This window comes from Leptodactylus fuscus, chromosome 6, assembly GCF_031893055.1.
Source record: "Leptodactylus fuscus isolate aLepFus1 chromosome 6, aLepFus1.hap2, whole genome shotgun sequence".
NCBI lineage: Eukaryota > Metazoa > Chordata > Amphibia > Anura > Leptodactylidae > Leptodactylus > Leptodactylus fuscus.
The window spans coordinates 77,804,285-77,829,830 of NC_134270.1; the positions used below are offsets into that span (position 1 = coordinate 77,804,285).

Here is a 25,546-nt window from a genome sequence, read left to right on the forward strand (position 1 = left end):
TTTTTAGAGGCTCCCTCCACCATGAATTTGCCCAAACTGGGCTGTTTAGAGGCTCCCTCCACCATGAATTTGCCCAAACTGGGCTGTTTAGAGGCTCCCTCCACCATGAATTGGTCCAAACTGGGGTTTTTAGAGGCTCCCTCCACCATGAATTGGTCCAAACTGGGGGTTTTTAGAGGCTCCCTCCACCATGAATTTGCCCAAACTGGGCTGTTTAGAGGCTCCCTCCACCATGAATTGGTCCAAACTGGGGTTTTTAGAGGCTCCCTCCACCATGAATTTGCCCAAACTGGGCTGTTTAGAGGCTCCCTCCACCATGAATTTGCCCAAACTGAGCTGTTTAGAGGCTCCCTCCACCATGAATTGGTCCAAACTGGGGTTTTTAGAGGCTCCCTCCACCATGAATTGGTCCAAACTGGGGGTTTTTAGAGGCTCCCTCCACCATGAATTTGCCCAAACTGGGCTGTTTAGAGGCTCCCTCCACCATGAATTTGCCCAAACTGGGCTGTTTAGAGGCTCCCTCCACCATGAATTGGTCCAAACTGGGGTTTTTAGAGGCTCCCTCCACCATGAATTGGTCCAAACTGGGGTTTTTAGAGGCTCCCTCCACCATGAATTTGCCCAAACTGGGCTGTTTAGAGGCTCCCTCCACCATGAATTTGCCCAAACTGGGCTGTTTAGAGGCTCCCTCCACCATGAATTGGTCCAAACTGGGGTTTTTAGAGGCTCCCTCCACCATGAATTGGTCCAAACTGGGGGTTTTTAGAGGCTCCCTCCACCATGAATTTGCCCAAACTGGGCTGTTTAGAGGCTCCCTCCACCATGAATTGGTCTAAACTGGGGTTTTTAGAGGCTCCCTCCACCATGAATTTGCCCAAACTGGGCTGTTTAGAGGCTCCCTCCACCATGAATTTGCCCAAACTGAGCTGTTTAGAGGCTCCCTCCACCATGAATTGGTCCAAACTGGGGTTTTTAGAGGCTCCCTCCACCATGAATTGGTCCAAACTGGGGGTTTTTAGAGGCTCCCTCCACCATGAATTTGCCCAAACTGGGCTGTTTAGAGGCTCCCTCCATCATGAATTGGTCCAAACTGGGGTTTTTAGAGGCTCCCTCCACCATGAATTGGTCCAAACTGGGGGTTTTTAGAGGCTCCCTCCACCATGAATTTGCCCAAACTGGGCTGTTTAGAGGCTCCCTCCATCATGAATTGGTCCAAACTGGGGTTTTTAGAGGCTCCTTCCACCATGAATTGGTCCAAACTGGGGTTTTTAGAGGCTCCCTCCACCATGAATTGGTCCAAACTGGGGTTTTTAGAGGCTCCCTCCACCATGAATTGGTCCAAACTGGGGGTTTTTAGAGGCTCCCTCCACCATGAATTTGCCCAAACTGGGCTGTTTAGAGGCTCCCTCCACCATGAATTGGTCCAAACTGGGGTTTTTAGAGGCTCCCTCCACCATGAATTTGCCCAAACTGGGCTGTTTAGAGGCTCCCTCCATCATGAATTTGCCCAAACTGAGCTGTTTAGAGGCTCCCTCCACCATGAATTGGTCCAAACTGGGGTTTTTAGAGGCTCCCTCCACCATGAATTGGTCCAAACTGGGGGTTTTTAGAGGCTCCCTCCACCATGAATTTGCCCAAACTGGGCTGTTTAGAGGCTCCCTCCATCATGAATTGGTCCAAACTGGGGTTTTTAGAGGCTCCCTCCACCATGAATTGGTCCAAACTGGGGTTTTTAGAGGCTCCCTCCACCATGAATTTGCCCAAACTGGGCTGTTTAGAGGCTCCCTCCACCATGAATTTGCCCAAACTGAGCTGTTTAGAGGCTCCCTCCACCATGAATTGGTCCAAACTGGGGTTTTTAGAGGCTCCCTCCACCATGAATTGGTCCAAACTGGGGGTTTTTAGAGGCTCCCTCCACCATGAATTTGCCCAAACTGGGCTGTTTAGAGGCTCCCTCCATCATGAATTGGTCCAAACTGGGGTTTTTAGAGGCTCCTTCCACCATGAATTGGTCCAAACTGGGGTTTTTAGAGGCTCCCTCCACCATGAATTGGTCCAAACTGGGGTTTTTAGAGGCTCCCTCCACCATGAATTTGCCCAAACTGGGCTGTTTAGAGGCTCCCTCCACCATGAATTTGCCCAAACTGGGCTGTTTAGAGGCTCCCTCCACCATGAATTGGTCCAAACTGGGGTTTTTAGAGGCTCCCTCCACCATGAATTGGTCCAAACTGGGGGTTTTTAGAGGCTCCCTCCACCATGAATTTGCCCAAACTGGGGTTTTTAGAGGCTCCCTCCACCATGAATTGGTCCAAACTGGGGTTTTTAGAGGCTCCCTCCACCATGAATTGGTCCAAACTGGGGTTTTTAGAGGCTCCCTCCACCATGAATTTGCCCAAACTCTGCTGGTTAGAGGCTCAATCCACCCTGATTTTCAAAACAAATGTTGGTGCCAACCTCAACTTACTACAAGGGCCAAATTCACTGCTGGTGACAAGCTCTCCTCACTGCAAGTGCCAAATACACATGTTTCAAGGTGTTTTCCTACTGTCAGAGAGGTGGTATTGAGTGTGTAAAGTGTGTAGTTGTTAGGCTGTGATGTTGGGGTAATAGAGGGTCTTTGGTGTGTTAGATGCCCCCAGACATGCTTCCCCTGCTGTCCCAGTGTCATTCCAGAGGTGTTGGCATCATTTCCTGGGTTGTCATAGTGGACTTGGTGACCCTCCAGACACGGATTTGGGTTTCCCCCTTAACGAGTATCTGTTCCCCATAGACTATAATGGGGTTCGAAACCCGTTCGAACACACGAACATTGAGCGGCTGTTCGAATCGAATTTCGAACCTCGAACATTTTAGTGTTCGCTCATCTCTAATAAAGTTAAATTTTCTTAAAAATTTTGTTCTTATGAGATGGACCGTTAAACTTCACTGCTCAGTGGCTGGACAATTGTTAGTCCAACCTTGGTCGTAGAATATAGAGGTGTCTGTGTGCAATCTTACCATTATTAGAGACGCAGAGAATGTGTTGTGTAAAAATCTCTTGCTAGAGTTCCTCTATCATTTATACATCCCATTTTCCAGAAAATCTGTGTCACAAATTGAACTTTGCCAGTTATACGCCCACACTTCTGGAATAGAGTTCCTTTTATGTTTTTTTGCTAATATTGACATTCTGCTTTGATGTAAAAAATGGGATTATTTTCATTGATCGGACAGTGGCCTCATGTATAATAGTCTTCATCATCACTCTCATACTCCACATTTCCTAAATTTTCCAGGTAAATCTCTTCAGCTTGTCTAGAAAGGTTACAACAATAGAAAACAAATTAAAAGATGGAATAGGATATTGTTTTACTGTCTGCAGTTCTTCCTTAGTTGCTGCCCTAGTAGATTTACCAAACTTCTTTGCATAGAGTTCCTGTCTTGTGACCCTCTCTCACAACTATGACAAGTTCATGCGTTACACTGCAATATGTTGTATGAAAATGCTACAACTCACCCTATATTTCTTGTAGACTATGAGCCATCTCAGAACACAGAAAAGAAAAGGACCGTATATCAAATGGCACTAAGTAAGATCTGACTCCACTAAAGTTGGTCTCCATGTTTCAGAATGCTTTAGAATCTCCTTATTCATTACATTTGTTTCCTGATTAGAAAACCCATTTTATATACCCTATTTTGAAATTTTGAATTAAAGGAAGGGGGGGGTCCTTGGTTTAGGATACCGATCTTAAGTGTGTCTAGTGGTGGTGAACTTGTCCTGTTCTGCGTTACAAAAAATCCCCTAAACTGCCACTCTGGTCAATGGACTGTGTCCTTAAATGGACAATGGATATTATTCATTATTACACATGGATAAGAGTGGTACTCATTCTGTGAATAAAAAAACCTCCAAAGTATTTATGCAAATTATCTGAGTCACAGTGGTCTGTTCTCTGAGGAGATAAATCACGCTATAATAAATTCAGATACCACTATGTTGGGCACTGTAGCACCTACAACCATGACTCTAATATCAATAACGCATATAAATCTCATGATCTTCCTTCTGTATGCTACTGAAATAGAGAGACCGTCAAGAATAGGAGTTTTTTCTTCAGTTTCCACTCTCAGCTATGTCTTTAGTTGCTCATAGCTCCACTTCTCAAAGAACAGCGTGGTGAGATGTTAAAGCTAAGATTTGTAGCTATAAAACTACACCAGAGCCATGGTTCTAGTAGCTGCAGAATCCATAGTGGCATCTGAATTGATCACTCCTTCCAGCCATTCAGCTTGTTGTACCTCAACTTAAAAATATACAAGTACCACGCTTCTAAGATGATTTGAACACAGACTTCTGAGGCGATTTTTAACATAACAGAGAAATGCTAAAAAAAAGTATATTTTAATCCCTAGCTGATGTTACTGTTGGTTTAGTGGTGGAAATCCTGGTGACACTTTTTGTTCCAACCTGTACTGCTTTCTACTTTTATCAATAAATGGTTTAGGGTATCTGTACAAAATGTTTAATTTTATACCGATCCCCTATCTGTATCAAAATGTATAATATATTTGATTGGATTCCTTGTATTGGGAAGATACACAATATCGGTCCTCTAAGGTACATGGGCTCGGGTATGACAAGACCCTCTGCACACCCTTAAGTTACACCACTGCTTGTTGCCTTTTGCAGCACTGTTGTAAAAAAAAAAAGAAAAGAAAAGGCCGGATATAGGAGGCCTTTAATCCAGATTTGACGACTGCCACATTATTTCACTCTTGCCTCTTCTTTCTTCATACAGATAAACTGGATGAGATTCTTGCAGCAGCCCAACAAACTATCAGTGTGAATGAGAGCTCTAGCCCTGGTACACTGGCATCTCTGGGAACATCACGGTCTGCCTCAAAGAGCTTTTTTTCCTCCGAGGTAGAAATATAACTGTATTTATGACATCTGCTAATGTGCTTTGTTGTGTATTTAGCCATCCTTATCTATTGGCAGTGAATAGGCATGAGCTAGAATACCAAGCACAACCCATATAAGGATAAGACCCCATGGGATCGAAACACATGGCAGATTTTCCTGCAATGCTTTTCCTCTTTGGGCTTTCTGCTTCTATTATACCTATACAGAAAATGCCAGCGTTTCTATAGGTGTAATTGACATCCTGTAAATTACAAATACGCACACGTTTTTAAAATTGCAGAACTTTTCCTACAATCTGTGGATGGGATTAGCCAGAATCCCATTCACTTTGCAGGTAATTTGTGGCGTTCACAGTATGTTGGGCCCTGGCCTAAGGTAGGAAAGGGCCCCATTGCCCATCTGGGACTGGCACATCTTTACAGGTTGCACATGTTATATGTCCATCCCCAACATTAGTGCGTGGCCTTTAATTAAACTGAGTAATTTCCCATTGTATTACTTTTGTGCAGTTTCCCCTTTTATTCATGCAATTGTAATTGGATAGTACTAAATAAAGTATATTTCAGCATAGTATTTTACTGAAAGCAGCCAAAATTTGTCAACAAAGTATATTACAAAATAAACCAATGTCACAAATTGTCCAAAATTTTATTTGCATTTTAATAGCTGCTACATCTATTTTAAAAACACTTTAGTTAGTTCTTACAAAGTATTAAACATTGTCTTAGTCCTACCCTGTTAAATGATATCCTCATATTTATGCAGCCAAATTTTGGACAGCATAGAGTCTCAAGTGCACAGTCGGTGTATGAAGGTCCTTCCTACTTGTCCTCTTCACCTGGTCAGGCCATGATGCTGCGGCAAAAGTCTATTGGTAAGTAGTAGTAGGTTTATAGTATTTGCAATTCTACGTAAGACAACTTTAACATGTAAAAACATAGAAATTATTTGAGATTCAGAATCTTTTTAATGCATGTAAAGTTAAAGAGGACCTTTCACCACCTTCACCAATTCACGTGCTTAGGACTTTAGTAGTTGGAGTATTATCTCTAGCCCCTACCATCCCTTAGCAACAAGCACAGGTAGTTTTGGTGTCTGATGTGCTATTTAGGCTCTGTACTGTCAGAAGTGCATTGTCTGGCAGGGGGTACGATTCAGAGATCGAATCAGAGTTAGCCAGTATCAGAGCACAGAATCACGCCCCGTGCCTGACACTGCCCTTTTGACAGTACAGAGCCTAAATAGCATTCCAGGCACCAAAATTAGCAGCATTTTTTGCTTGGGAAGGGTGGAGGCTAGAGAAATAATTTCAACTGTGCTGGAATCAGTGGAGCTGCACCTATTAACAGATGATAAGAACTATAGTTGGTGGAGGTGGTGAAAGGTCCTCTTTAAAAAAAATAAAATAATAATTCACCCAAATATAATAAAAAATACATATAGTAGAAAATTAAATGTAAACTTTTTTTTTTTAAATGACACATTGTTTTTTTTTTAAAAAAGGATAAAATAGAAATATCATTAAATCTCCATGATCGTAAGTAATATGATTCTTCTGTAAAGAGTGTGAATTTATGAACTTGTAAATTTCTGAGAGCCTTTATACATTAAATGTCAGTGATTGTTTAAAGGGATTCTACCATTAAAACAACTTTTTTTCTAATTACCACATCAGAATAGCCTTAAGAAAGGCTATTCGTCTCCTACCTTTAGATGTGGTCTCCGTCGTGCCGTTCCTTAGAAATACTGGTACTTACCGGTATGCTAATGAGGTCTCGGCAGCAATGGGGGCGTCCTTCTTCATCTGCCTCCTCCCCTTGTTTGTCGTCTTCTTTCTTCGTCATGTCTGACGTCTGCGCAGTCGGCTCTGACAGCAGAGACCCTGTTAGAGCCGACTGCGCATGCTCAGTATTGTCCGTACAGTCCTCCGACGCACGAGTGAACTCATCCAGGCGGCGGAGGGCTGTACGGACCTTACTGAGCATGCGCAGTTGGCTCTAACAGAGTCTCTGCTGTCAGAGCCGACTGCGCAGGCGTCAGACATGATGAAGAAAGAAGACGACAGACAAGGGGAGGAGACAGATGAAGAAGAAGGACGCCCCATTGCTGCCGAGACCTCATTAGCATACCGGTAAGTACCAGTATTTCTAAGGAACGGCGCGACAGAGACCACATCTAAAGGTAGGAGATGAATAGCCTTTCTTAAGGCTATTCCGACGTGGTAATTATAAAAAAAAGTTGTTTTAATGGTAGAATCCCTTTAAGGTCAGTGATCCTTACAGTAGTCCCACTGTAGCCCAACATTTGACCTTTAATATTTTTATAAATATACTTTGACTTTTAAATATCCTAGGAAGTCTTAATAACGTTTTTTAATTTTGTTGTAGGTGCCGGGGATGATGAAAAGCCATTTTTGTCTGCTCCCCCCATGAAATTTAACCGCAGCCTATCTGTTCCTAGTTCAGAAGACATACCTCCCCCTCCTACAACTTCTCCTCCTGATCCTCCATATAACACTGCACCCTCATCTGGAGCAAGGGTTAGCCCAGTTTTAAGGTCTAACTTTAATCAAAGTGGAGATTCCAAATTGTTCTCCCCTACAATGCGACAGGAATCAGGTCTTTTTGACCAACAAATCATGGATGCATCTCAGAGACGTGAGAAGCTACAGCAGCTTTACCATCAAGATTCTGAACAAACTGCTGATGAGCAGATCCGAATAGGTATGGCTTCACAAGCAAATATGAGAAGCTGGAGGTCTCAAACACAGGAAATGCGCTACTTTAATCTACCTGCAAGAGCAGCCAGCACTGCAATGTATGTTCCAGCAAAGGCTGTGCGCCGAAAAGGCCAACTAGTGAAGCAAGTAAAGGTGGAAAATGAACAACAGCAGCACTTGCAACAACAACAGCAACAGCAGCAATACCAGTCTCATCACCAGCAGCAACAGACTACCAAGTCACATGAGAAAAGTTCCATCCCTATACCTACAATCATTATCAAAGCCCCATCAACCAGTAGTAGTGGAAGGAGCAGCCAAGGTAGTAGCATGGAGGCTGAAACCCAGCCAGACCCTATTCCATCTCTTCAGTTGAGAGATAATATTGATTTTACAAGCCAGTTTGGAGCAGCCATTGTTGGTGCAGCACGGCGGGACCGAGAGTGGTTTAATGAAGCTCGAAGAAAATCTGCTCTTTTTCTTTCCACAGATGAAGACACAGAGCCCACTCCCGCTCCAAGGTTGAAGCATTCCAAGTCTATTGATGAGGGTATGTTTTCTAGTGAACCGTACATGCATTTAAATGTTCCCACCAATTTTGGAGCACCTGTAAATAGAGATGTTACTACTGGGTACTCCTATCAGTCAAAAACTGGTAAAGGATATGGCCCTAGTACTACTAGTGCTTTTAGTACTGTGTGTTCCACTTTTTTACCCCAGCTCCAATCATGCTCTAGCCCAGTGACAGTGTCCAATGTTAACCCAGTTGGAGGAGGTGGTCCACTTATACATCCCTTAACTGGAAAAATTCTAGATCCTAGTTCTCCTTTAGGACTTGCTTTAGCTGCACGAGAAAGAGCTTTAAAAGAGTCACAGCAACATAGCAGAAATGAAATAGAAGATAGAAAGTCTCGTCCATCATCTCCACGTTTTGCAGATCAAAAGTCCCCAATAGAGTCTCGAAGCAGCTCTCCACATCGACTCTGGGAGTCAGGAGGCTCAAAAAGAAAAGAGATAGATTTCAAACCATGTATGGTATCCCCAACTGGTGAAAGAAGGTCAGATGAGAGTTCTGGTCATCGTTCTCCTGCTCTCTTGTTACTTCAGGGTGTAGAACAAGGTAAAACCTGGGAGAAGAGAACAGAAGGCCAAGAAAAAATAGAACTACATGTACGCTTCATGGAAAACTCCACCCACAAAGATGAAGATGATCATAATAGGATTTCCTTATGTAAGGAAATAAAAAATGAGAGACCAGTGGCCAACCCATCCATGAACCACACCCCATTACCTAGCACAAATTCAGAAACACATGAATCAAATTCCAAAGAGAATGGGCTCCCATTATTAGTCCTGCCTCCCCCAGCACCTTCAATTGATGTTGATGATGATTTTTTATTTACAGAGCCTCTCCCTCCACCCTTAGAATTTTCAAACAGCTTTGATAAGCCCGATTCGCCCCCAGGTGCATCAGGTGGAACGTCTACCCTTCCACCTCCTGTGCCCCCACCACCTCCTGACTCTAGTAGCACTCCTGCTCTAGACTCTACAACCTCTAGTCTCACTTCTTATGACAGTGAAGTAGCCAATTTAACCCAGGGGACACCAGAACTTAAAGAACCTCATGTCAATTTCTCATCTGTTGTGTCATCAATTCAAATACCAGCATCAGACACTATTGAGACTGTCACTGATTCTGGAATTGAAGAGATTGACAGTCGAAGCAGCAGTGATCACCATTTAGAGACTATTAGTAGTGTCTCAACATTATCAAGTATGTCTGGACTTTCAACAGAAGGAACAGAACTATTAGACACTTACATAACTTATCTAGATGGCCAAGCATTTGGTGCTGATAAGCCTATTGTTCAGAATAAGATTCGGTCAAGGACATTCCCAAGTAGAACACCTGGACTACTTAGAGATCCCATAACTGCCACCAGTACCGCCATTTCTGTTTCTCCCTGCTCAGAAAATGTCTTCACACTGACACCTTCTAAAGGACCCTCACTCTGTGCGCCTTCAGAGCCATCCAAGGATTCTCAGAGAAAATCTCCTACGCTTCCCTGGGAAGACTACTCCCAGGAAAAAATCTCTCCAGTATCTTCAGTTAAATCAAACATAATGACTGAGTTAAGTTCAAAACTTCAGCATATGAGTGGAGTTTCTTGGTCCAGGCCACCAGAATCTGCAGTATCTTTTACACCTGAAAGACCCACTTCACTGCAGAGACATAGGTAAGTGCAATGGGTTGTTGTGGGTAAGGTTTCATAGTGCTGGTTAACATTTCTTTGTAGAAAAAAATATGTAGCCAATTAGTAATAGTGAGTGTTTCATGTATTGAAATAAACAGTTGTATGGTATTATGTATAGGACCATACTGAAGTTACTCTAGGAACTGTGGTTTTTACCGCATCTAATCCACATAGGGTAGATTTTTGTTCCTAATGAGCCTCTAGAAACTAGGAGGTGAAACTTGTAGAACATGAACAACCAATGAAACATTATTAGACTTTGGATACTTTAAGGGCCAATGGCTTTCATACAGGGAATGTATAAATCACTTAGTAGGTGTATTTTATATATGGCTTCACTAGAAATAATTGTCCAGTTGTCCAGTTGACCGAGACTTATAGATGGGATAGGGTGGTCATTCTTGATTCAGTCCCTGTAAAGCGGCTACTTGGCCCCTAATACTTACCTGTGGAATTGTTTGAACAGTGGGCCCACTTTTGTTACCTATGGGTGTGATGTAGTGTAATGGGAGATTTAAACATACACCAGAGTGAATTCCACCACACCCATTGAGATTTATATGTTGATATAGGTGGACCGCACTGCATGAGGATATTGATTTCTTGATATTTATTTGTTGTTTCCCCAATCATATCTACTGGAGGGGTCACATAGTATTGTCAGTGTGGCTGATGTTTTTGAGGGACATAAGTTTTTAAAGATCCCAATAAAAGTAAAATTTTAATTGTTTGTTTTGGGGGACACCTTCCTTTCCCTACTTACGGCATTATGTGTACTTATATAGTCAGCTCTGAGGTCTCAATACTAAAGCTAGATGGCTCATTGGCTCACCCTATTGACCAGGGTAACTAGTGCACTGTTCTTGACTTTGCTATTTGGGTTGCTAATTTTCTATAACAACCTTTTTTGCATTGGGTGACTTTTAACCCCTTTCCCGACATCCGCCGTAATAGTACGGTGCTGCCAGGAAGGACTTCCCGCAAACCGCCGTAGTACTACGGCGGCTGCATGGTGCGCACACAGAAACTGTGTGCGCACCATGCTCTGCGGGTGTCAGCCGTAACATACGGCTGACAATGTCCTGTAACACCCACGGTCGGAACCGGGTCCGATCGCGGGTGTTAACCCCTGAGATACCGGCAGTCATAAAATGTTAAATAAAAAGTAATTAAATGGTCAGATGAAAACCAAAATGGTACCAATAAAAAGCAGAGGTCATCCCGCAAAAAATAAGCCCTCAACCAGCTCTGTCTACCAAACAATAAAACTGTTATGCCTTTCAGAAGATGGTGATGCAAAATTAATTGATTTTTTTTCCCTAAATTGAATTTAGCAAATAGCATTTAGCAATGCATTAAAAAATATAATATAAATATATAATGAGGTATCGCCATTACCGTACCGACCCGCAGAATAAAGGTAACATGTTACACTGCACGGGAAAAAAAAAATGCTAAAAAGCAATGCCAGAATTGATGTTTCCTTTTACATCCCACCCAGAAAGAGTTAATAAAATGTAGTCAATAAGTTACAGGCCCCAAAATGGTGGCATTGAAAAGCACATCTAATACCGCAAACACCAAGCCCTCATATGGCCACATTGCCAGAAAATAAAAATAAAAATCTAGCTTGTACAATGTGAAGAGAAAAACCCCAAAAGTCGCCAAATCATTAGGACGTAAGTGGCTGCGACTAGAAGGAAATGTATAAGCTGTGCGAGCGTTTTCACGGGACACCCCATATTTAGAACTTATGAGAGAGAATACACCAGCGCTGATCCCCCAGAATGCCCCTCTTCCCCGGCTGTGTCATAGGAGCTAGTGGGAAAATAGAATGGAATATGGTGTACCAAAATTACTCCGCACAGCTTACATATTCACTTCTGGGTTACTAATGCTACTACATCACTTGATAAATTATTGAGGGGTGCGGTTTTCAAAACGGGGTCACTTTCTAGAGGTTTCCACTGTTTTGACACCTCAAGGGCTTTGTAAATGCGACATGGTTCCTGAAACTGATCACAGCCAGATCTGCCCTCTAAAAGCTCCTTGGCGCGCCTTCCCTTCTGCGTCTCGCGGTGCATCCATATATTAGTTTACACCCCCAAGTGGGGTACTGTGGTAGTCGGGAGAACTTGCATAACAAATTGTGGGATGCGTTTTCTCCTTTAACCCCTTGTGAATGTGCAAATTCTAGGGCTAAACGAAAATATTAGTAAAATAAAATCAAATTTGAAATTTCACCTCCATTTTGTCTTAATTCCTGTTAAGCACTTATAGGGTTAAAATACTAGGTATATGTTGTTTTGGCGTATTTAAGGGGTGCAGTTTTGAAAACGGGGTGATTTATGGGGGGTTTTAATACAAGGGTCTTTCAAAACCCCTTCATAACTGGGTTAGTCCCTTAAAAAATGGGTTTTGGAAATTTCTTGAAAATTTAGAATATTGTTGTTTCACTTGTAAACCTTATAATGTCCATAAAAAATAAAAGAGTGACTAAAGTTTGATGCCGACATAAAGCAGAGATCTGGGACATGAGATTTATGATATAATTTTGGCGGTCTGACTATCTGTATGCAATGCACATAATTTCAAACTTTATAAAATGCATATTTTTCAAAATTTCCACCAAATTTCCTATTTTTTCATAACTAAACAAAAAACATATCAACCAAAATTTACCACTAACATGAAGTACAATGTGTTACGAAAAAACAATCTCAAAATCACTTTGGTAAGTTAAAGCGTTCCAAAGTTATTGCCACATAAAGTGACACATGTCAGTTCTGAAAAATCGAGCTTGGTCAGGATGTCAAAAAGTGCCATCGGCGGGAAGGGGTTAAAAGAATTTAAAAAAAAAGTAAAAGATTAAGTAATTATGCAATAATTGTAAGGTTGTTGACCCTTACATGGAAATTATGTAATGCACACAATAACAGTAAGTAAGTAGCTGTGATCCATGTCCATGACTTATTTGTCCAATATTGATTCTTCTCTGGTGGATATGACTTTTGACAGAACAAAGTACTCAGAGACATCTGCAGTAAGCCAGCTTTGTGGGGGCAGAGGATGTCCCTCACATAACCCACCCTTTTTAGTTGTATAAATCCAAACAACTCTGTCCAGCCTTGTTGAAATGAACAAACACCTATTTAGCATGTTCAGCTGCCATATCATACTTTACTTTTGCTATTGTTCAAAGTACAAAAACAAATTGCACAGACAATTGCTGCCTTCTGAGTAGGCTAACTCTCAGCCCGGACACTAGTATGCCATCCCTCATTCTTTTCCCCTTAACCACTTCAGTACCGGGCTAATTTGTGGTCCAGGACCAGACACATTTTAAGTTTATTTTGTATGTGCGGTTTTGAGGTCTGTAACATTTTTCTCGTATTTCTCAGTCAACTAATTTTTGCGTCTTTTTTTCGGGGACACATAGGGCTTTATTTTTATGTTGTTTTTATTTTCAAATGTGTTTTAATTTTTTTTATATCCGGGAAAATATAAACAAAATAGGAGGGAAATTGTGTCTGGTTTTCAATTTATTTATTTATTTATTTATTTTTATTTAATAACACAAAGTGTCACTGAAAAACTTTATAATATAGTTTTTCCTCTCCATTACGGTAATTTTTATTTTGAATGGTGTCATCGGGGGTGGGGCTATAACCTTTAATAACGGCGTTTTATTAGCGTATTTTTATTATTATTTTATTTACATTTTTTTTACTTTTTTATTATATTTTTATTTTATTTTATTTTTTTCAAATTGTGTCCCCATAAGGTGATAAGAGACCTTTGGGGACATCTGATCACTTTTTTTTTTTGTACTGGAGGCTGATTTCTCCTATAACTGGGTCTGTTACATTTAGCCTCAGTTGCAGGAGGAATACAGCCTCCTCTACGCTGCTATACACAGTATACAGAGCTGATCTGGGTCCTGTAGGACCCAGCAGCTCTTGCAAGACGCTGCTCCCGGCAGACCACGTGACCGCCGGGTCAGAGGGCGGCTGAATCATGGCAGCGTCCATAGCTGTGTATACAGCGCTCATTGATCGCTGTATACACAGCAATCGAGAAGGCAGAGGAGGTAATAAATCTTCCCTGCCATCTCTGTGGGAGCTCCGGCTGAAGTTACAGCTGGCTCCCAGCTTCAGTAGCTGCACGATCTCTGTGCAGCTACTGTGTTCTGACTGGATGTACCGGTACGTCCTGTCAGAACTAGGCAACCACTTCCCGGACGTATATAGTCTATGGGCGGTCCGGAAGTGGTTAATGCTTCCTCCCCTCCAGGAATCAGCTGGAGCAACAATGTTTTAAACATTAGAGAGAGCCCTGTGCAGACTAAATATGCCTGACAAGGGGTTTCTTACCCCTTGTCTATACCATAATAGCAGTTTCCTAACCTAAAATGTTTGATTACCCTGTTTTATTGTATTTTATTCCTCATTTACCTGTGTATTTTTCATTTTTATATTAAAGTCCATGAGTTGCACCATATTTACATGCAATTACTATATTATACATTAATTATGACCGACGTTTCTTCAAAAAAGATTAGTTGGTTACCTCAGCCCCATCATTCCTACAAGTCTTACTCAAGGTATAGAGTCTAGTTTCAGGTTCTGGTCTGTACCTGACTATGTATAATTTAAGTGAAAGTCCATAACCATATGCAGCCATATCACTTGATAAGGGCTTCATCAATACAGAGGAGAACGGAAGCGTCTGCCTGATGTCCAATAAATGGCGAAGCAGTTGTCTCAATAAGTACCATAAACGATCCCTCAGTGTGCCAGTGATGTGATCCCTGACCCGATAGTTAGGGATGTCATGTCTCTGGCTCTGCTCAATGGCAATGAGATGTTATTTATTGGAATAACTATTGCTCATTATTTATTTCTGTTGAAAGTGGCTGGACTTGTGCACTATAACTGTAGTATCCAAGAGATCGGACTTAGATGTAGTCAAGTTTGACTGACTTTTAATGAGTTAAACAAACAATTGCAGTCATTTTCAACTTGACTTTTTCAATGCAGAAATTCAATATCACAAATGCAGCAGGCTGTTAATGTCAAGTTGAAGGATGCTGAATCTGTACTTTTTAATTGACATCCTACTAATATTATAAAGTTTGTGTGTTTGGATGTTTGGATGTTTGTTCCTCAATCACAGCCAAACCGCTGAACAGATTTGGCTTAGATTACACACATACCTGGGTGGAGACCGGAAAGGAAATATAGGCTACTTCATAGGCCACTCCATCTCCGACATCATGACCACTACGGCGAACGTTTGGTCCGGTTACGCTGCAGGACCTGAGATGACGTCATCCCAGGCCCTTCAACTTGGCTCTGATAGGTCCACTGCATTCTGTGGGTGGCCCAATGGACGAAGTGCGAGCCAGAAAAATATGGCGCCGGCTCACCGTTCTGGCGCGAGGCTCACATGCGGGCTGGCTGTGCGGTGCAGGACGAGCCAATCGGGTGTGTAGAGTCTGCACTCCGTAAACAACGGTTCATACCTACAGCTCCAGCGTGAAGTGGACACGCGGTCTCACTTGTTGTGGCAGGGCAATTTGATCGACTGTGTGAGTAACCCCGGGAAAATGTAGTGTTCGGTGCCGGGGAAGAGGGGTTTGGGGATCCAGAGGGGCGCCCAGGACCCCCCTTAGCAGGGATGCCACAGAGGTGGGGTTTGGGAGTTCCCACGGGATAAGGGGGATGAGCTACAGGGGTTTGGGTGGAGCGAAGCCACGCGGGCCAGGGGCCATGAGTTACCACTTTAGAAGGACGGGGGCACAAGGGAGAGTTGCCCTTGGAACAGGAATTTGGGGTGGGGGCCGCAGGGACCAGCGTCACTGGGGGTGACACAAGACAGGAATTTGGGAGGGGGGAAGGGTGCATGGACCAGCATCACCGGGGGGAAGGGTGCATGGACCAGCATCACCGGGGGTCACACAGGAGAGGAATTTGGGAGGGGGTAAAGGGGGCTGCCTGGGAGTTGGGAGCGCGCACATATCCAAATATCGTCCCCACCGGCGACTTGCGGACGAAGTCGCGGGCAAATGCTAGTATCACATAAAATAGAAAAACATATTGAAAAATCAAACTTTCTTAGGAAACCTGAGATATTGAAAATGTTTCTTTAACAAGGACTTCAAATTAGTCTTCAATTATGTCTATGGAAGCTTATTTTTTTCATTTATTGGCTTAATTCCGAGCTCCAGATTTAATTCTGAGATCAGTCAAGAAATGAGTCACATTCATATAACTGTATTTTTTTAATGATACAATTAGAGATGAGTGAACACTAAAGTGTCTGAGGTTTGAAATCCGATTCGAAGAGCCGCACACTGTTCAACTGTTCGAACGGATTTCAAACCCCGTTATAGTCTATGGGGGGAAATGCTCATTTCAGAGGTAGGCAACATTCGATAAAATCATACTTACCAAGTCCACGAGTGACGGTCGGGCTGGATTCTGCTTGAAGTCTTCTCCCGGCGCAGAGTCCCCACGTCCTCTTCCGGGTGGAATTCACTCTGCCTAGGCATCCTGCCTAGGCAGAGCCGACTGCGCATGCGCGTGCGGCGCTGCCCAGGCCCGACGCCTGAGCAGAGCCAACTGCGCATGCGCGTGCATGCCCGCGCATGCGCAGTCGGCTCTGCCTAGGCCGGATGCCTAGACAGAGTGAATTCCACCCGGAAGAAGACGCGGGGACACAGCGCGGAGAAGACCTCGGAAGGGTAAGAGAAGAACCAGCGTTGATTGGCAGAATGTATAGCTGGTTCTGCATCGAACATTAAACTTCGAACAGCTAGTAGTGTTTGATCGAGTACGAGTATTTCGAATACCGTAGTATTCGATCGAACACCTACTTGATCGAACACTACTCGCTCATCTCTAGATACAATCACCTGTTTGTTTGTTTTTCAAGAAATTCTATAATCCAGTCTAGCTAAATGGTCCATGATGATCAGGCATTGGCCACATCACCTTAATAGCTACTAGCTAGCTAATAGCTACTGTTTATAAATACTCTGCATAAGGAAACTGTCTCTCATGTCTGACCTCTCAGATTATTACACAAGACAGAGACACTCTGTACACTGTTTAAAGGTAGTGGATTCTGGGTTGTATTTTTGTTGTTCTACATGAAAACCTGATGAGATTACAGTACTAAGTATCCTGCTATGCAGTGATTCTGCTAGGTTTCTAAAAGGCAATACTCCTTGAGAAAAGTTTGCAAGGTAACTGATCTGTGGCTAAGTTTCTTAAAGAGCCTTGAAACATGACTCAGGTTATAAGCCAAACCAGAGAGATACTTGCTGTAGAAAGCACTGGCTTCTTGTCAGGGTTGCGATTGCTTGTGTGAGATGCTATATCTATTACTTATTCTGCAAACATTTCCCAACACTACCTACTACTACTACCTGGATCTACGCACACTTGATATCTCACACAGATGCATGTCTGTGGTGTAGCTGATACGGGGTTGGACATTTTTAAGATGTTTCAGGACTGTTTTTATTTCTAAACTTTTTTCTTTTTTCTTATTAGGATAGTTGATGACTCTGCTGCTTCGCTGATTTCTTCTAAACCAGTCAGCAGTTTATTTCATAACTGGCCCAAGTCTCCACAGCCTACTCCAAAACACCCCAAAAGTGTGGATTTTGACATTCGTCCTACCTTAAGAAGAGCACCAAGCCCATCAGCCTTGCCCACGGAGCACAAAATAAGTCCAACTCCACGACCTTCTTCTCTACCCATCTTGCCTTCAGCCCCTGTTTACACAGGGGTCTTTGACCTAAGAGGCTCCCCTACAGCTGGTGGAGATGCTTTTCCTGGCTTCCAAACGGGCAGTCGGTCCTTATCTCCAACTCATTTCATTCTACCACCCACTGAGAAACCTTTTGCTTCTAAGCCCATTCACTTTTGGACAAAATATGATGTGGCTGATTGGTTGGACTATTTAAATCTTGGTGAACACAGAGAACATTTCTTAGACAATGAAATTGATGGAAGTCATTTACCATCACTGACCAAGGAAGATTACATTGACCTGGGCGTTACAAGAGTCGGCCATCGAATGAACATTGACCGAGCTCTGAAATTTTTCTTGGAGAGGTGATTTCAAGTCATTTGATTCCTAGTTACTTCATTTTGCATCCATTCCCTCGAACCTAAAAAGGTTTGGTACGCGGTCCCAGGAGAGGAGAGTATGAATGTACTTTACCATGAGTCATATTAAAAGGCAAAACAAGAACAATCTTCATATATATATATATATATATATATATATATATATATATATATATATATATATGTATATATCATGCACAGAAATTTCCTGAAATGATTGATACACCAGCTGCTTATTTTACTGTAAGGGGGCAATGAAGGCTTTATCTTGAGCCATGAAGTACATTTGGGAGCCAGAGGCACCGATGACTGAGGAAATCACTTTAGCACTATAGTGTTCCATTTTCACTGTGCTCCAGTTTTTCAGTTTCTTGCATCTTTACTGTCAACATAGAATGTAGTCATGTAGACAGATGGTCAAATGCAAAGAGATTTGAATAATATTGTACGAGGGGAGAATAGTTCAAGAGATTGAGGTGTAAGTCTTCCCTAAAGCTGTGGATATATTGTACATGGATAGTCAAACAATGGTTGTATAGAAAAATCTTACCAAACTGTATATCAGGAGATAACCACCAATATAACTTTCATTTTCCTAGGGTAAAGCTGCCATTCAAGGTCATTGGGTTTGAGAACATGGGGCATGATTTTCACACTGTTATTGAAGCGGCCTACTGAAATCGTACTCTTTTACTGATTAAACTGTGTAGGACTGATACCAGTACACCATAAAGCAAGAGTACTGGTTTACCATCTCTTCCCATCATCATCCAATTTGAGGCATTATTTAATTCAACCTTTGTACAAGAATTGCTGAACTGAGCCTGTAATTTGATGAAACCAAGCATTTTTAGTTTATTTTGAAACAATACGCTTTGTCTTTTGAGATTTTACATGGGATTACTAAGCTTCGGGACACAAATGAAGTAATATGTTGATTTGAGAGCGAGTATTTGTGTTTAGAACAGACGGGAATTGAAAAGTTCATTGGTTATTTTCCTAATTAGATGATCATTGTTACACTTCCCAGTAGTCAAAAGCCCCTTTTCCACTAAATGGTACTGGATCTCATTAATTGTTTTTCCACTTTGAATAAAATACTGGTATTGGATACATTTTTATACCTGCTGTAGGCTAGGTACACAGTAAAAGTGATAGTGGAAGGCCACGTCTCCAAACTCCTCTTAGTTGATAGGACTGGCTTGACGACTACCAAATATGAGAAGAGGGGGGTTTTCTGCAGTGCAAAATTACATAGAATCCAAATTGAATTGAGTCAAGATAAACCAAATCAAATTGATCCAGTACTATGCAGTAGATAGTGGCTAGAGAGTACCCAGTATATACCAAGGAAGCCATGTTTTTCAAGCTTCACACTCAAAATTTACTACAAGCTGGTGTTACCAAGTGTGCTAAGATCTAATCAGTGAGGTCACTATTTTCTAGAATGCAAGAGATAAAGTGTAGACTTCTGCCTCAAAGACGTCATTACCTGTGCCATAGGAGACATAGGCATTGTTACAAATATTGAACTCACAGATTAGCTGACAGAGGGTATACATTAGACTTCACCTTTCCTGAGATTTTCTGTAAGTCATTTTACATTATGTCAGGAGATGTCTACCACAAAGCGATAAACTGCACTTTGATAGCAGGTATAGTTACTAGATAAATAGTATAGTCTGCTTTCAAAGAAGTTGTTCAATTTGAATAACACCTATACATTTCCTAGGAGCCCTGGAGATACAATAATCTAGGAGGTCCCATTTCTGAGACCACCCCTGAGCAGCTTTTATTATTCACACCAGCAAGTGAGATGTTACACAACTCCTGTTAAAATTATTGTGAACTAAGTCGTTTAGATAAAGTTATCCACTCTTTTCAATAGCTCTCTGCTCAAACCAATAGATGGACCTTTGGAGCAGGTGGAATTCTCTTGACCCATTCTATGGTCACCTTCCCATGAGGACTGTAGCAGTAAAAAATAAGCAAATTTCAGTGCTGCCCAGCATCATTTTGCTTACAGGGCCAGTTCATCAGATGGTATGACCCACTAATGAATCTTATAATAGGACCAAATGGGATGTAGAAAGCAGACAATGCCTTAAAGGAGCGTCTTAAATGGCATGTAGCAAATCTCAGCAAAAGTGAACCTACCCTTTAGGCCACATTCAGATAGCTATAACACTGACATATTTTAGTTCCTGTATTACTTTGAAGTGGACCCCCTATAGTTATATGGTGATCCAAGTTTGGTTTGCTTGAATCATAGAGAGTTTGGGTCTTGTGCCATAATATAGGTGCTAAAATGCATCCACGTGATTAATTTTAAAGCCAACAGAATCATTGGAAATATTAATTGAATATTGGTCTGTTAGACTAAACTGTGTCAGTCTAAACTTTTTATCACAACACCCAATGCTCAGTTATATTTATGTAGTAGTCAGTGCACGCTCTTCTCTTTAGCCAAAGCCGAAAGACCACTGTGCTGTTGTGACTGAGGTCCTGATTCCTTTACCCTCAGACACAACCTTGTTTTAGTTTTATTTTGTTTAATACTTTCTATCTACAATTCTTAAAGGCTCTGGATGACTTCATATGGTCAGGCTTCTTGTCTAGTTATAGACATCTTAGTCTTAACCATGGGTTGTAAAGAGAAACTTGAGGAAATCAGTGGATATCTGGTATTTATAGCCTTATTTTATATTAGTTTATTAGTTCTATATGCATGTGTGATGCACTGGAAACAACACAGTTGAGCCGAAAAACTCTGTGATGTGGTGAGAGAGGTTTGTTGTGAAGACTACTAAATACATACAGTATATTGCCACTGTCATAGGATGTTTTATTCCTAGACAAATGATAGTTTATTCTGCTATACTTGACAAGGGCAAAACTTACTGAGTTGTAGACCTTTGGTACAACCTGTTTATCTTTTTGATTTTTTTTTTTTTTTTTTTTTTAGCATAGAATGCTTTCCATCACTGGTTCATATTTATGCTAAAATGCTTAGAAAATATATAGTGAAGACTGTAGAATCAATTATTAGACGACTATCTGTGAAAGCCAAAGAATGATTTCAAAATGTTTAAATTATCCATAGCCTTCCCTTTACCCCATGCCATTTACTTTCCTATCATATGGAATTAGAAGGAAATAGTGAACTTAGTCATGTTTCCTATAACAGCCAAAGTTCATCTCCAATATCCTAAAGTTCTCTAGAGAAATAAAAGTTGCTCTGTGACTGCTATGATTCTATCTATTTATAATGTAGCAGGTCAACTCGGTGCTAGTGGAAGGTACTATGTGGATGCAGAAGTAAATTAAATCATCCTTTATTGACCCTACTGTTCAGTTTGCTACACTAGACCTTTATTAAAGGGATTATATCATTAAATTGCAATTTTTTCTCACTAACACAGAGGAATAGCCTTAAGAAAGGCTATTCTTCTCCTACCTTTAGATGTTTTCTCTGCGCCGCCGTTCAGTAGAAATCCCGATTTTCTTCGGTATGCAAATGAGTTCTCTCGCAGCACCGGGGGCGGTCCCCAGTGCTCAAACAGCACTGGGGGTATCCCCAATGCTGTGAGAGAAATCTCCAGTGCCACCTCCATCTTCGTCTGGAACGGCCTCTCTTCACGTCTTCTTCTGGTGCTGGCTTCAAACTTCTACACATGCACAAAAAGATGGAGGTGGCACTGGAGATTTCTTTCGCAGCATTGGGGATGCCCCCAGTGCCCATTGAGTGCTGGGGACCGCCCCCAGTTCTGAGAGAGAACTGAATTGCATACTGAAGAAAACCGGGATTGCTACCGAACGGCGGCGCATCTAAAACATCTAAAGGTAGGAGAAGAATAGCCTTTCTTAAGGCTATTCCTAAGTGTTAGTGAGAAAAAAATAGCAATTTAATGATAGGATCCCTTTAAATATAAACAAACAAGTATATAGATTTAACTAGTCCCAGACTACCCGTTGACTATGTACATCCGGGCCACTTGTAACTCTGCATGGGCGTAATTGTACATCCTTGCAAGGTTAGGTTGCTGCATGAAATTGTGAAATTAATGCCAGCTTTTACTACAGCCGGACCTCCATGGGTCCAGGTCTATTACTGTCCCTGCCTCCTGATTGCTGGGAGCAAAATGTGTAAAAAAACAAATGTTACTACCATGCTCATGTCACGAAGAATATGAAAAACAGACACATTTGCCAAATTTTTTTGTTTATATTTTCTTGGATATTAAAAATAAGAAAATGGAAAATTAATAATATAAAAATAAAGCCCCATTTATATTTATCACAAAATAAAATGATTGAAATTAAATTATTTGAATAACCAAAAGGAAAAAATGTTTCAGCCCACAAAATCACATATACAAAAAAATGTGAGTGTGTCCAGTCTTGAACCAGGGAAAATAGCCCGATCCTGAAGTGGTTAAATAGTCACTAACTTTTCAGGCAACTTAGTCTCATAAAGCATCTGATTCTGGATCAAAATGTAGTGACCTTTAATTAAAAATGTTGCTTTCTCCTGCCTGAAAAACGTTCTCTAAAGTTGCTGCTACTAGATGTCTCTTGAAGTTAATTTGCTGTTCGCTCCCTGTTACTAAGGATGGTTTGTCTATAGGCACCATTAAAAGCAAGATGGATTTACAGTTATTGGAGGAGTGTAGGACTGGGCTGTGGAGGATTCCACACATCTTTCACAGCTTCTACACTCCACACACATTTCTCACAGGTCAGTGAGTATATATTTGTTCCGGAATAGATACTTGTGTTATGGCAGATAGTATATTAGTAATTTATTGTGCTCAGATTTATCTTTTCCTGTGTCAGATCTTTTTAAGCTTCACCATAACTTGGCTTTGAAGATCAGTGTCCCTGGATCTCCTATATTATGTTCTAATGGTCTTTTCTCAGCTATTTGTTTGCTATTTCCCAGTTCCTCCTGGCATCATAACATTTAAAGAAACCAGTTAAGACCAGCACTAGCATTAATGGGTAGGGAAGGGGCAGACTTGTTGTACACGCCTCCTCAGGGAGAAATTTCAATTGTCATGTAGCCATAATGGGGTATTAAACAGCAGAAAATAAACTATACATGAAGGCTTATACAACCATAGAAGAGATTGCTCAGCAAGATCCTGCAGATATTTCAACTTCTCAGGTACCCTTTAAGTACACAAAATGTTGAAAAAAGTAAATGTTGAGGGCATTGTTTCTTCTTTTCTAGCATCATTGTGCAGTTAAATCCATATTTGTCCTTGCTTGTTTATAGCCGGTGAAGGAGCTAGATGGTACCAAAATGTTTAGGATCAATAAAAGATCATTATTGCTGCCTCCTCAAAGTGCATGATACCAGTTCCACCTTTCGTTTGGTTTGGTTACAATTGTGTCTAGTTACGGTTCTGGCAAGCAGAATGAGCAGTGGCAGATTCCCTCAAGAAACCTCTACAAGGACAATATTACCTCACCTATACTTTCCAATATTTCCATATAGTTTGACTATTAGAATCTTGTTGGCTATCTCTGAACCCCTTTACCCATCAGCCTGTAGATACCCTATGTTTTACAAATTTCTATATCATCTATCTTTTTGTGAGAATACTGTACAAAACAGGACTGCAGGGAAGTATGCCGACACATACAATAGTTACATATAGAATTTGTTATTCTTCATACATAAGTGAACTGAAGTTGTAGATGGCTCCACTTGACCTGCTGTTTTCAATTGCAATTTATTTCACTTTTTTTTTTATTTTTTTAGAAAAGTATTATTCTATTCTTCTTCGCCAATCATCCAGTGGCCTAAAGATTATCCAAAAATCAATGTCATGTTGCTCTTAACTTCAGACATTTGGATTTATATATGTGGTGTTTGGTATTTGCCACTTCGACAGACTCTGTCCTGGTGAAAAGCAACAGGAGAAAGATTTCACTTTTCCAAACCCTCTGGTTATTCAAGATGTCAGGGATATGATTCATATTGGCACTTTGTAGCTATCAGAATAGGCTGCTTTTTTCTTTCTTTCTCCACCAGCCCATTATCCTGTCTTAAGGGCTCAGAATTATATTGCTTTATCTATTTTTATCTTTGTATCTCATCACCAATAGAGAAGATATTGATGTTGCTGAAAAAATACCTATATATTCTAACAAAATACACTAAAAAATTGTCTTCCAGATAGCAGAGGGCATCAAACAATTATTCTTTTTAGTAAATATTTCTATAAATAGACAGGGCAATGTCAAATTTTGTAACATTATTATTGCACATTTTGATGCTGCCTAGTAACATTTGTATGCTGAGTATATCTACTAGCTAGTCTCAAGTACAACATACTGTTCAATTATGAGACTTTCTGGCCTTACTCAGAGATCCTTTTTTATAAATCACAGTTTTGCTTTCATTATTCATAGCAAGATGCTAAATTATTTTGGCCATTTTTAACCCCTGTCCAATTGATCTTTTGAGGCATGTGGGTAATAAAAAAATGGATCCTCTGCTCATCTATATGAGATATTTGAGAATGAGCATTTGTAGACATGAGCCAGCTCATTGACAATGATTCTTCTGAATTTCTACTGTGTAATACTAAATTTCTCCTGGCCTGGGCACTACAGGGGAATTAATTGGGTAAATATGCGTTCCTCTAGTCATAACAGCTTAATAGTGAAGGTAATAGAGATGAGCGAACACTATTCAGAACAGCCGTTCCGAATAGCACGCTCCCATAGAAATGAATGGACGTAGCCGGCAAAGTGTGACTTTTGAGTCAACTCGCTCCTATATAACCAATCCATGACAAGACACATTCTTTATTAAGTATGGTAAGATTCCAGTGGGAGGAAAAATATAATGTAAGCATCAGAGTCAGAGTCATAACTTGAAGCTCTGTTGCCCCCCTCAAGGTCCAGGGCCTGGTAGCAACTGGTACCTCTGAAGCCCTATAACTACAGCACTTGTAAGGATATGAGAATAGGAAGAATTCTATGGCAGACATAGTCATTAGATTTTTATCAGCAGATCTGTCTTTATCATTAGGATCCTCTAGGTACCTGTTGGCTTTTGGCAGTCTCATGGTCCCCCAAAATCTCACCCCAAAAATATTTGACCAATTTGTTGGTATAATAATTTTAGCCTCCGTTCTCTTATATTCAATTATCTTTTTCCATTCCTTGCTTGAACTTGATGGACTTATGCCTTTTTTCAACAGTACTAGGTATGTAACTATATATTGAAAACTGTGTCTTCATCTATGGAAACTAGATGGTCTGTGACACAAATGGTGAAATACTGGTAAACAGAAATTTGCTTTTAATATTTTGCACCCAAATTTGGATTTGGACTTTATTAGAATGCCACTGTTTATTGGAGTTTTTTAAATGACACATGTGGTTGCTTTTCTTATGTCTTCTTATGGCATATATCAATATACACCAGTAGTCTGCATCAAGATAAGCAGCATGTTTAAAAAAAAAAAAAATTGGGACATTTTATACATCCTTTAATCCTTTCAATATT

General features: G+C 41.1%; 1 protein-coding gene across 1 annotated transcript in view; it reads left to right on the forward strand.

Moving 5' to 3' along the window:
- Positions 1–18,132, forward strand: part of SHANK1 (SH3 and multiple ankyrin repeat domains 1) — a 469,770-nt gene extending 451,638 nt beyond the window's left edge. The window contains exons 20-24 of the mRNA XM_075280273.1: positions 3,513–3,569; positions 4,782–4,906; positions 5,672–5,780; positions 7,294–9,862; positions 17,440–18,132. Of these exons, the coding sequence (XP_075136374.1) occupies positions 3,513–3,569; positions 4,782–4,906; positions 5,672–5,780; positions 7,294–9,862; positions 17,440–18,010 (3,431 nt within the window). The 3' untranslated portion in view covers positions 18,011–18,132. The remainder of the gene's footprint in view (positions 1–3,512; positions 3,570–4,781; positions 4,907–5,671; positions 5,781–7,293; positions 9,863–17,439) is intronic.
- Positions 18,133–25,546: the final 7,414 nt, after the last annotated feature.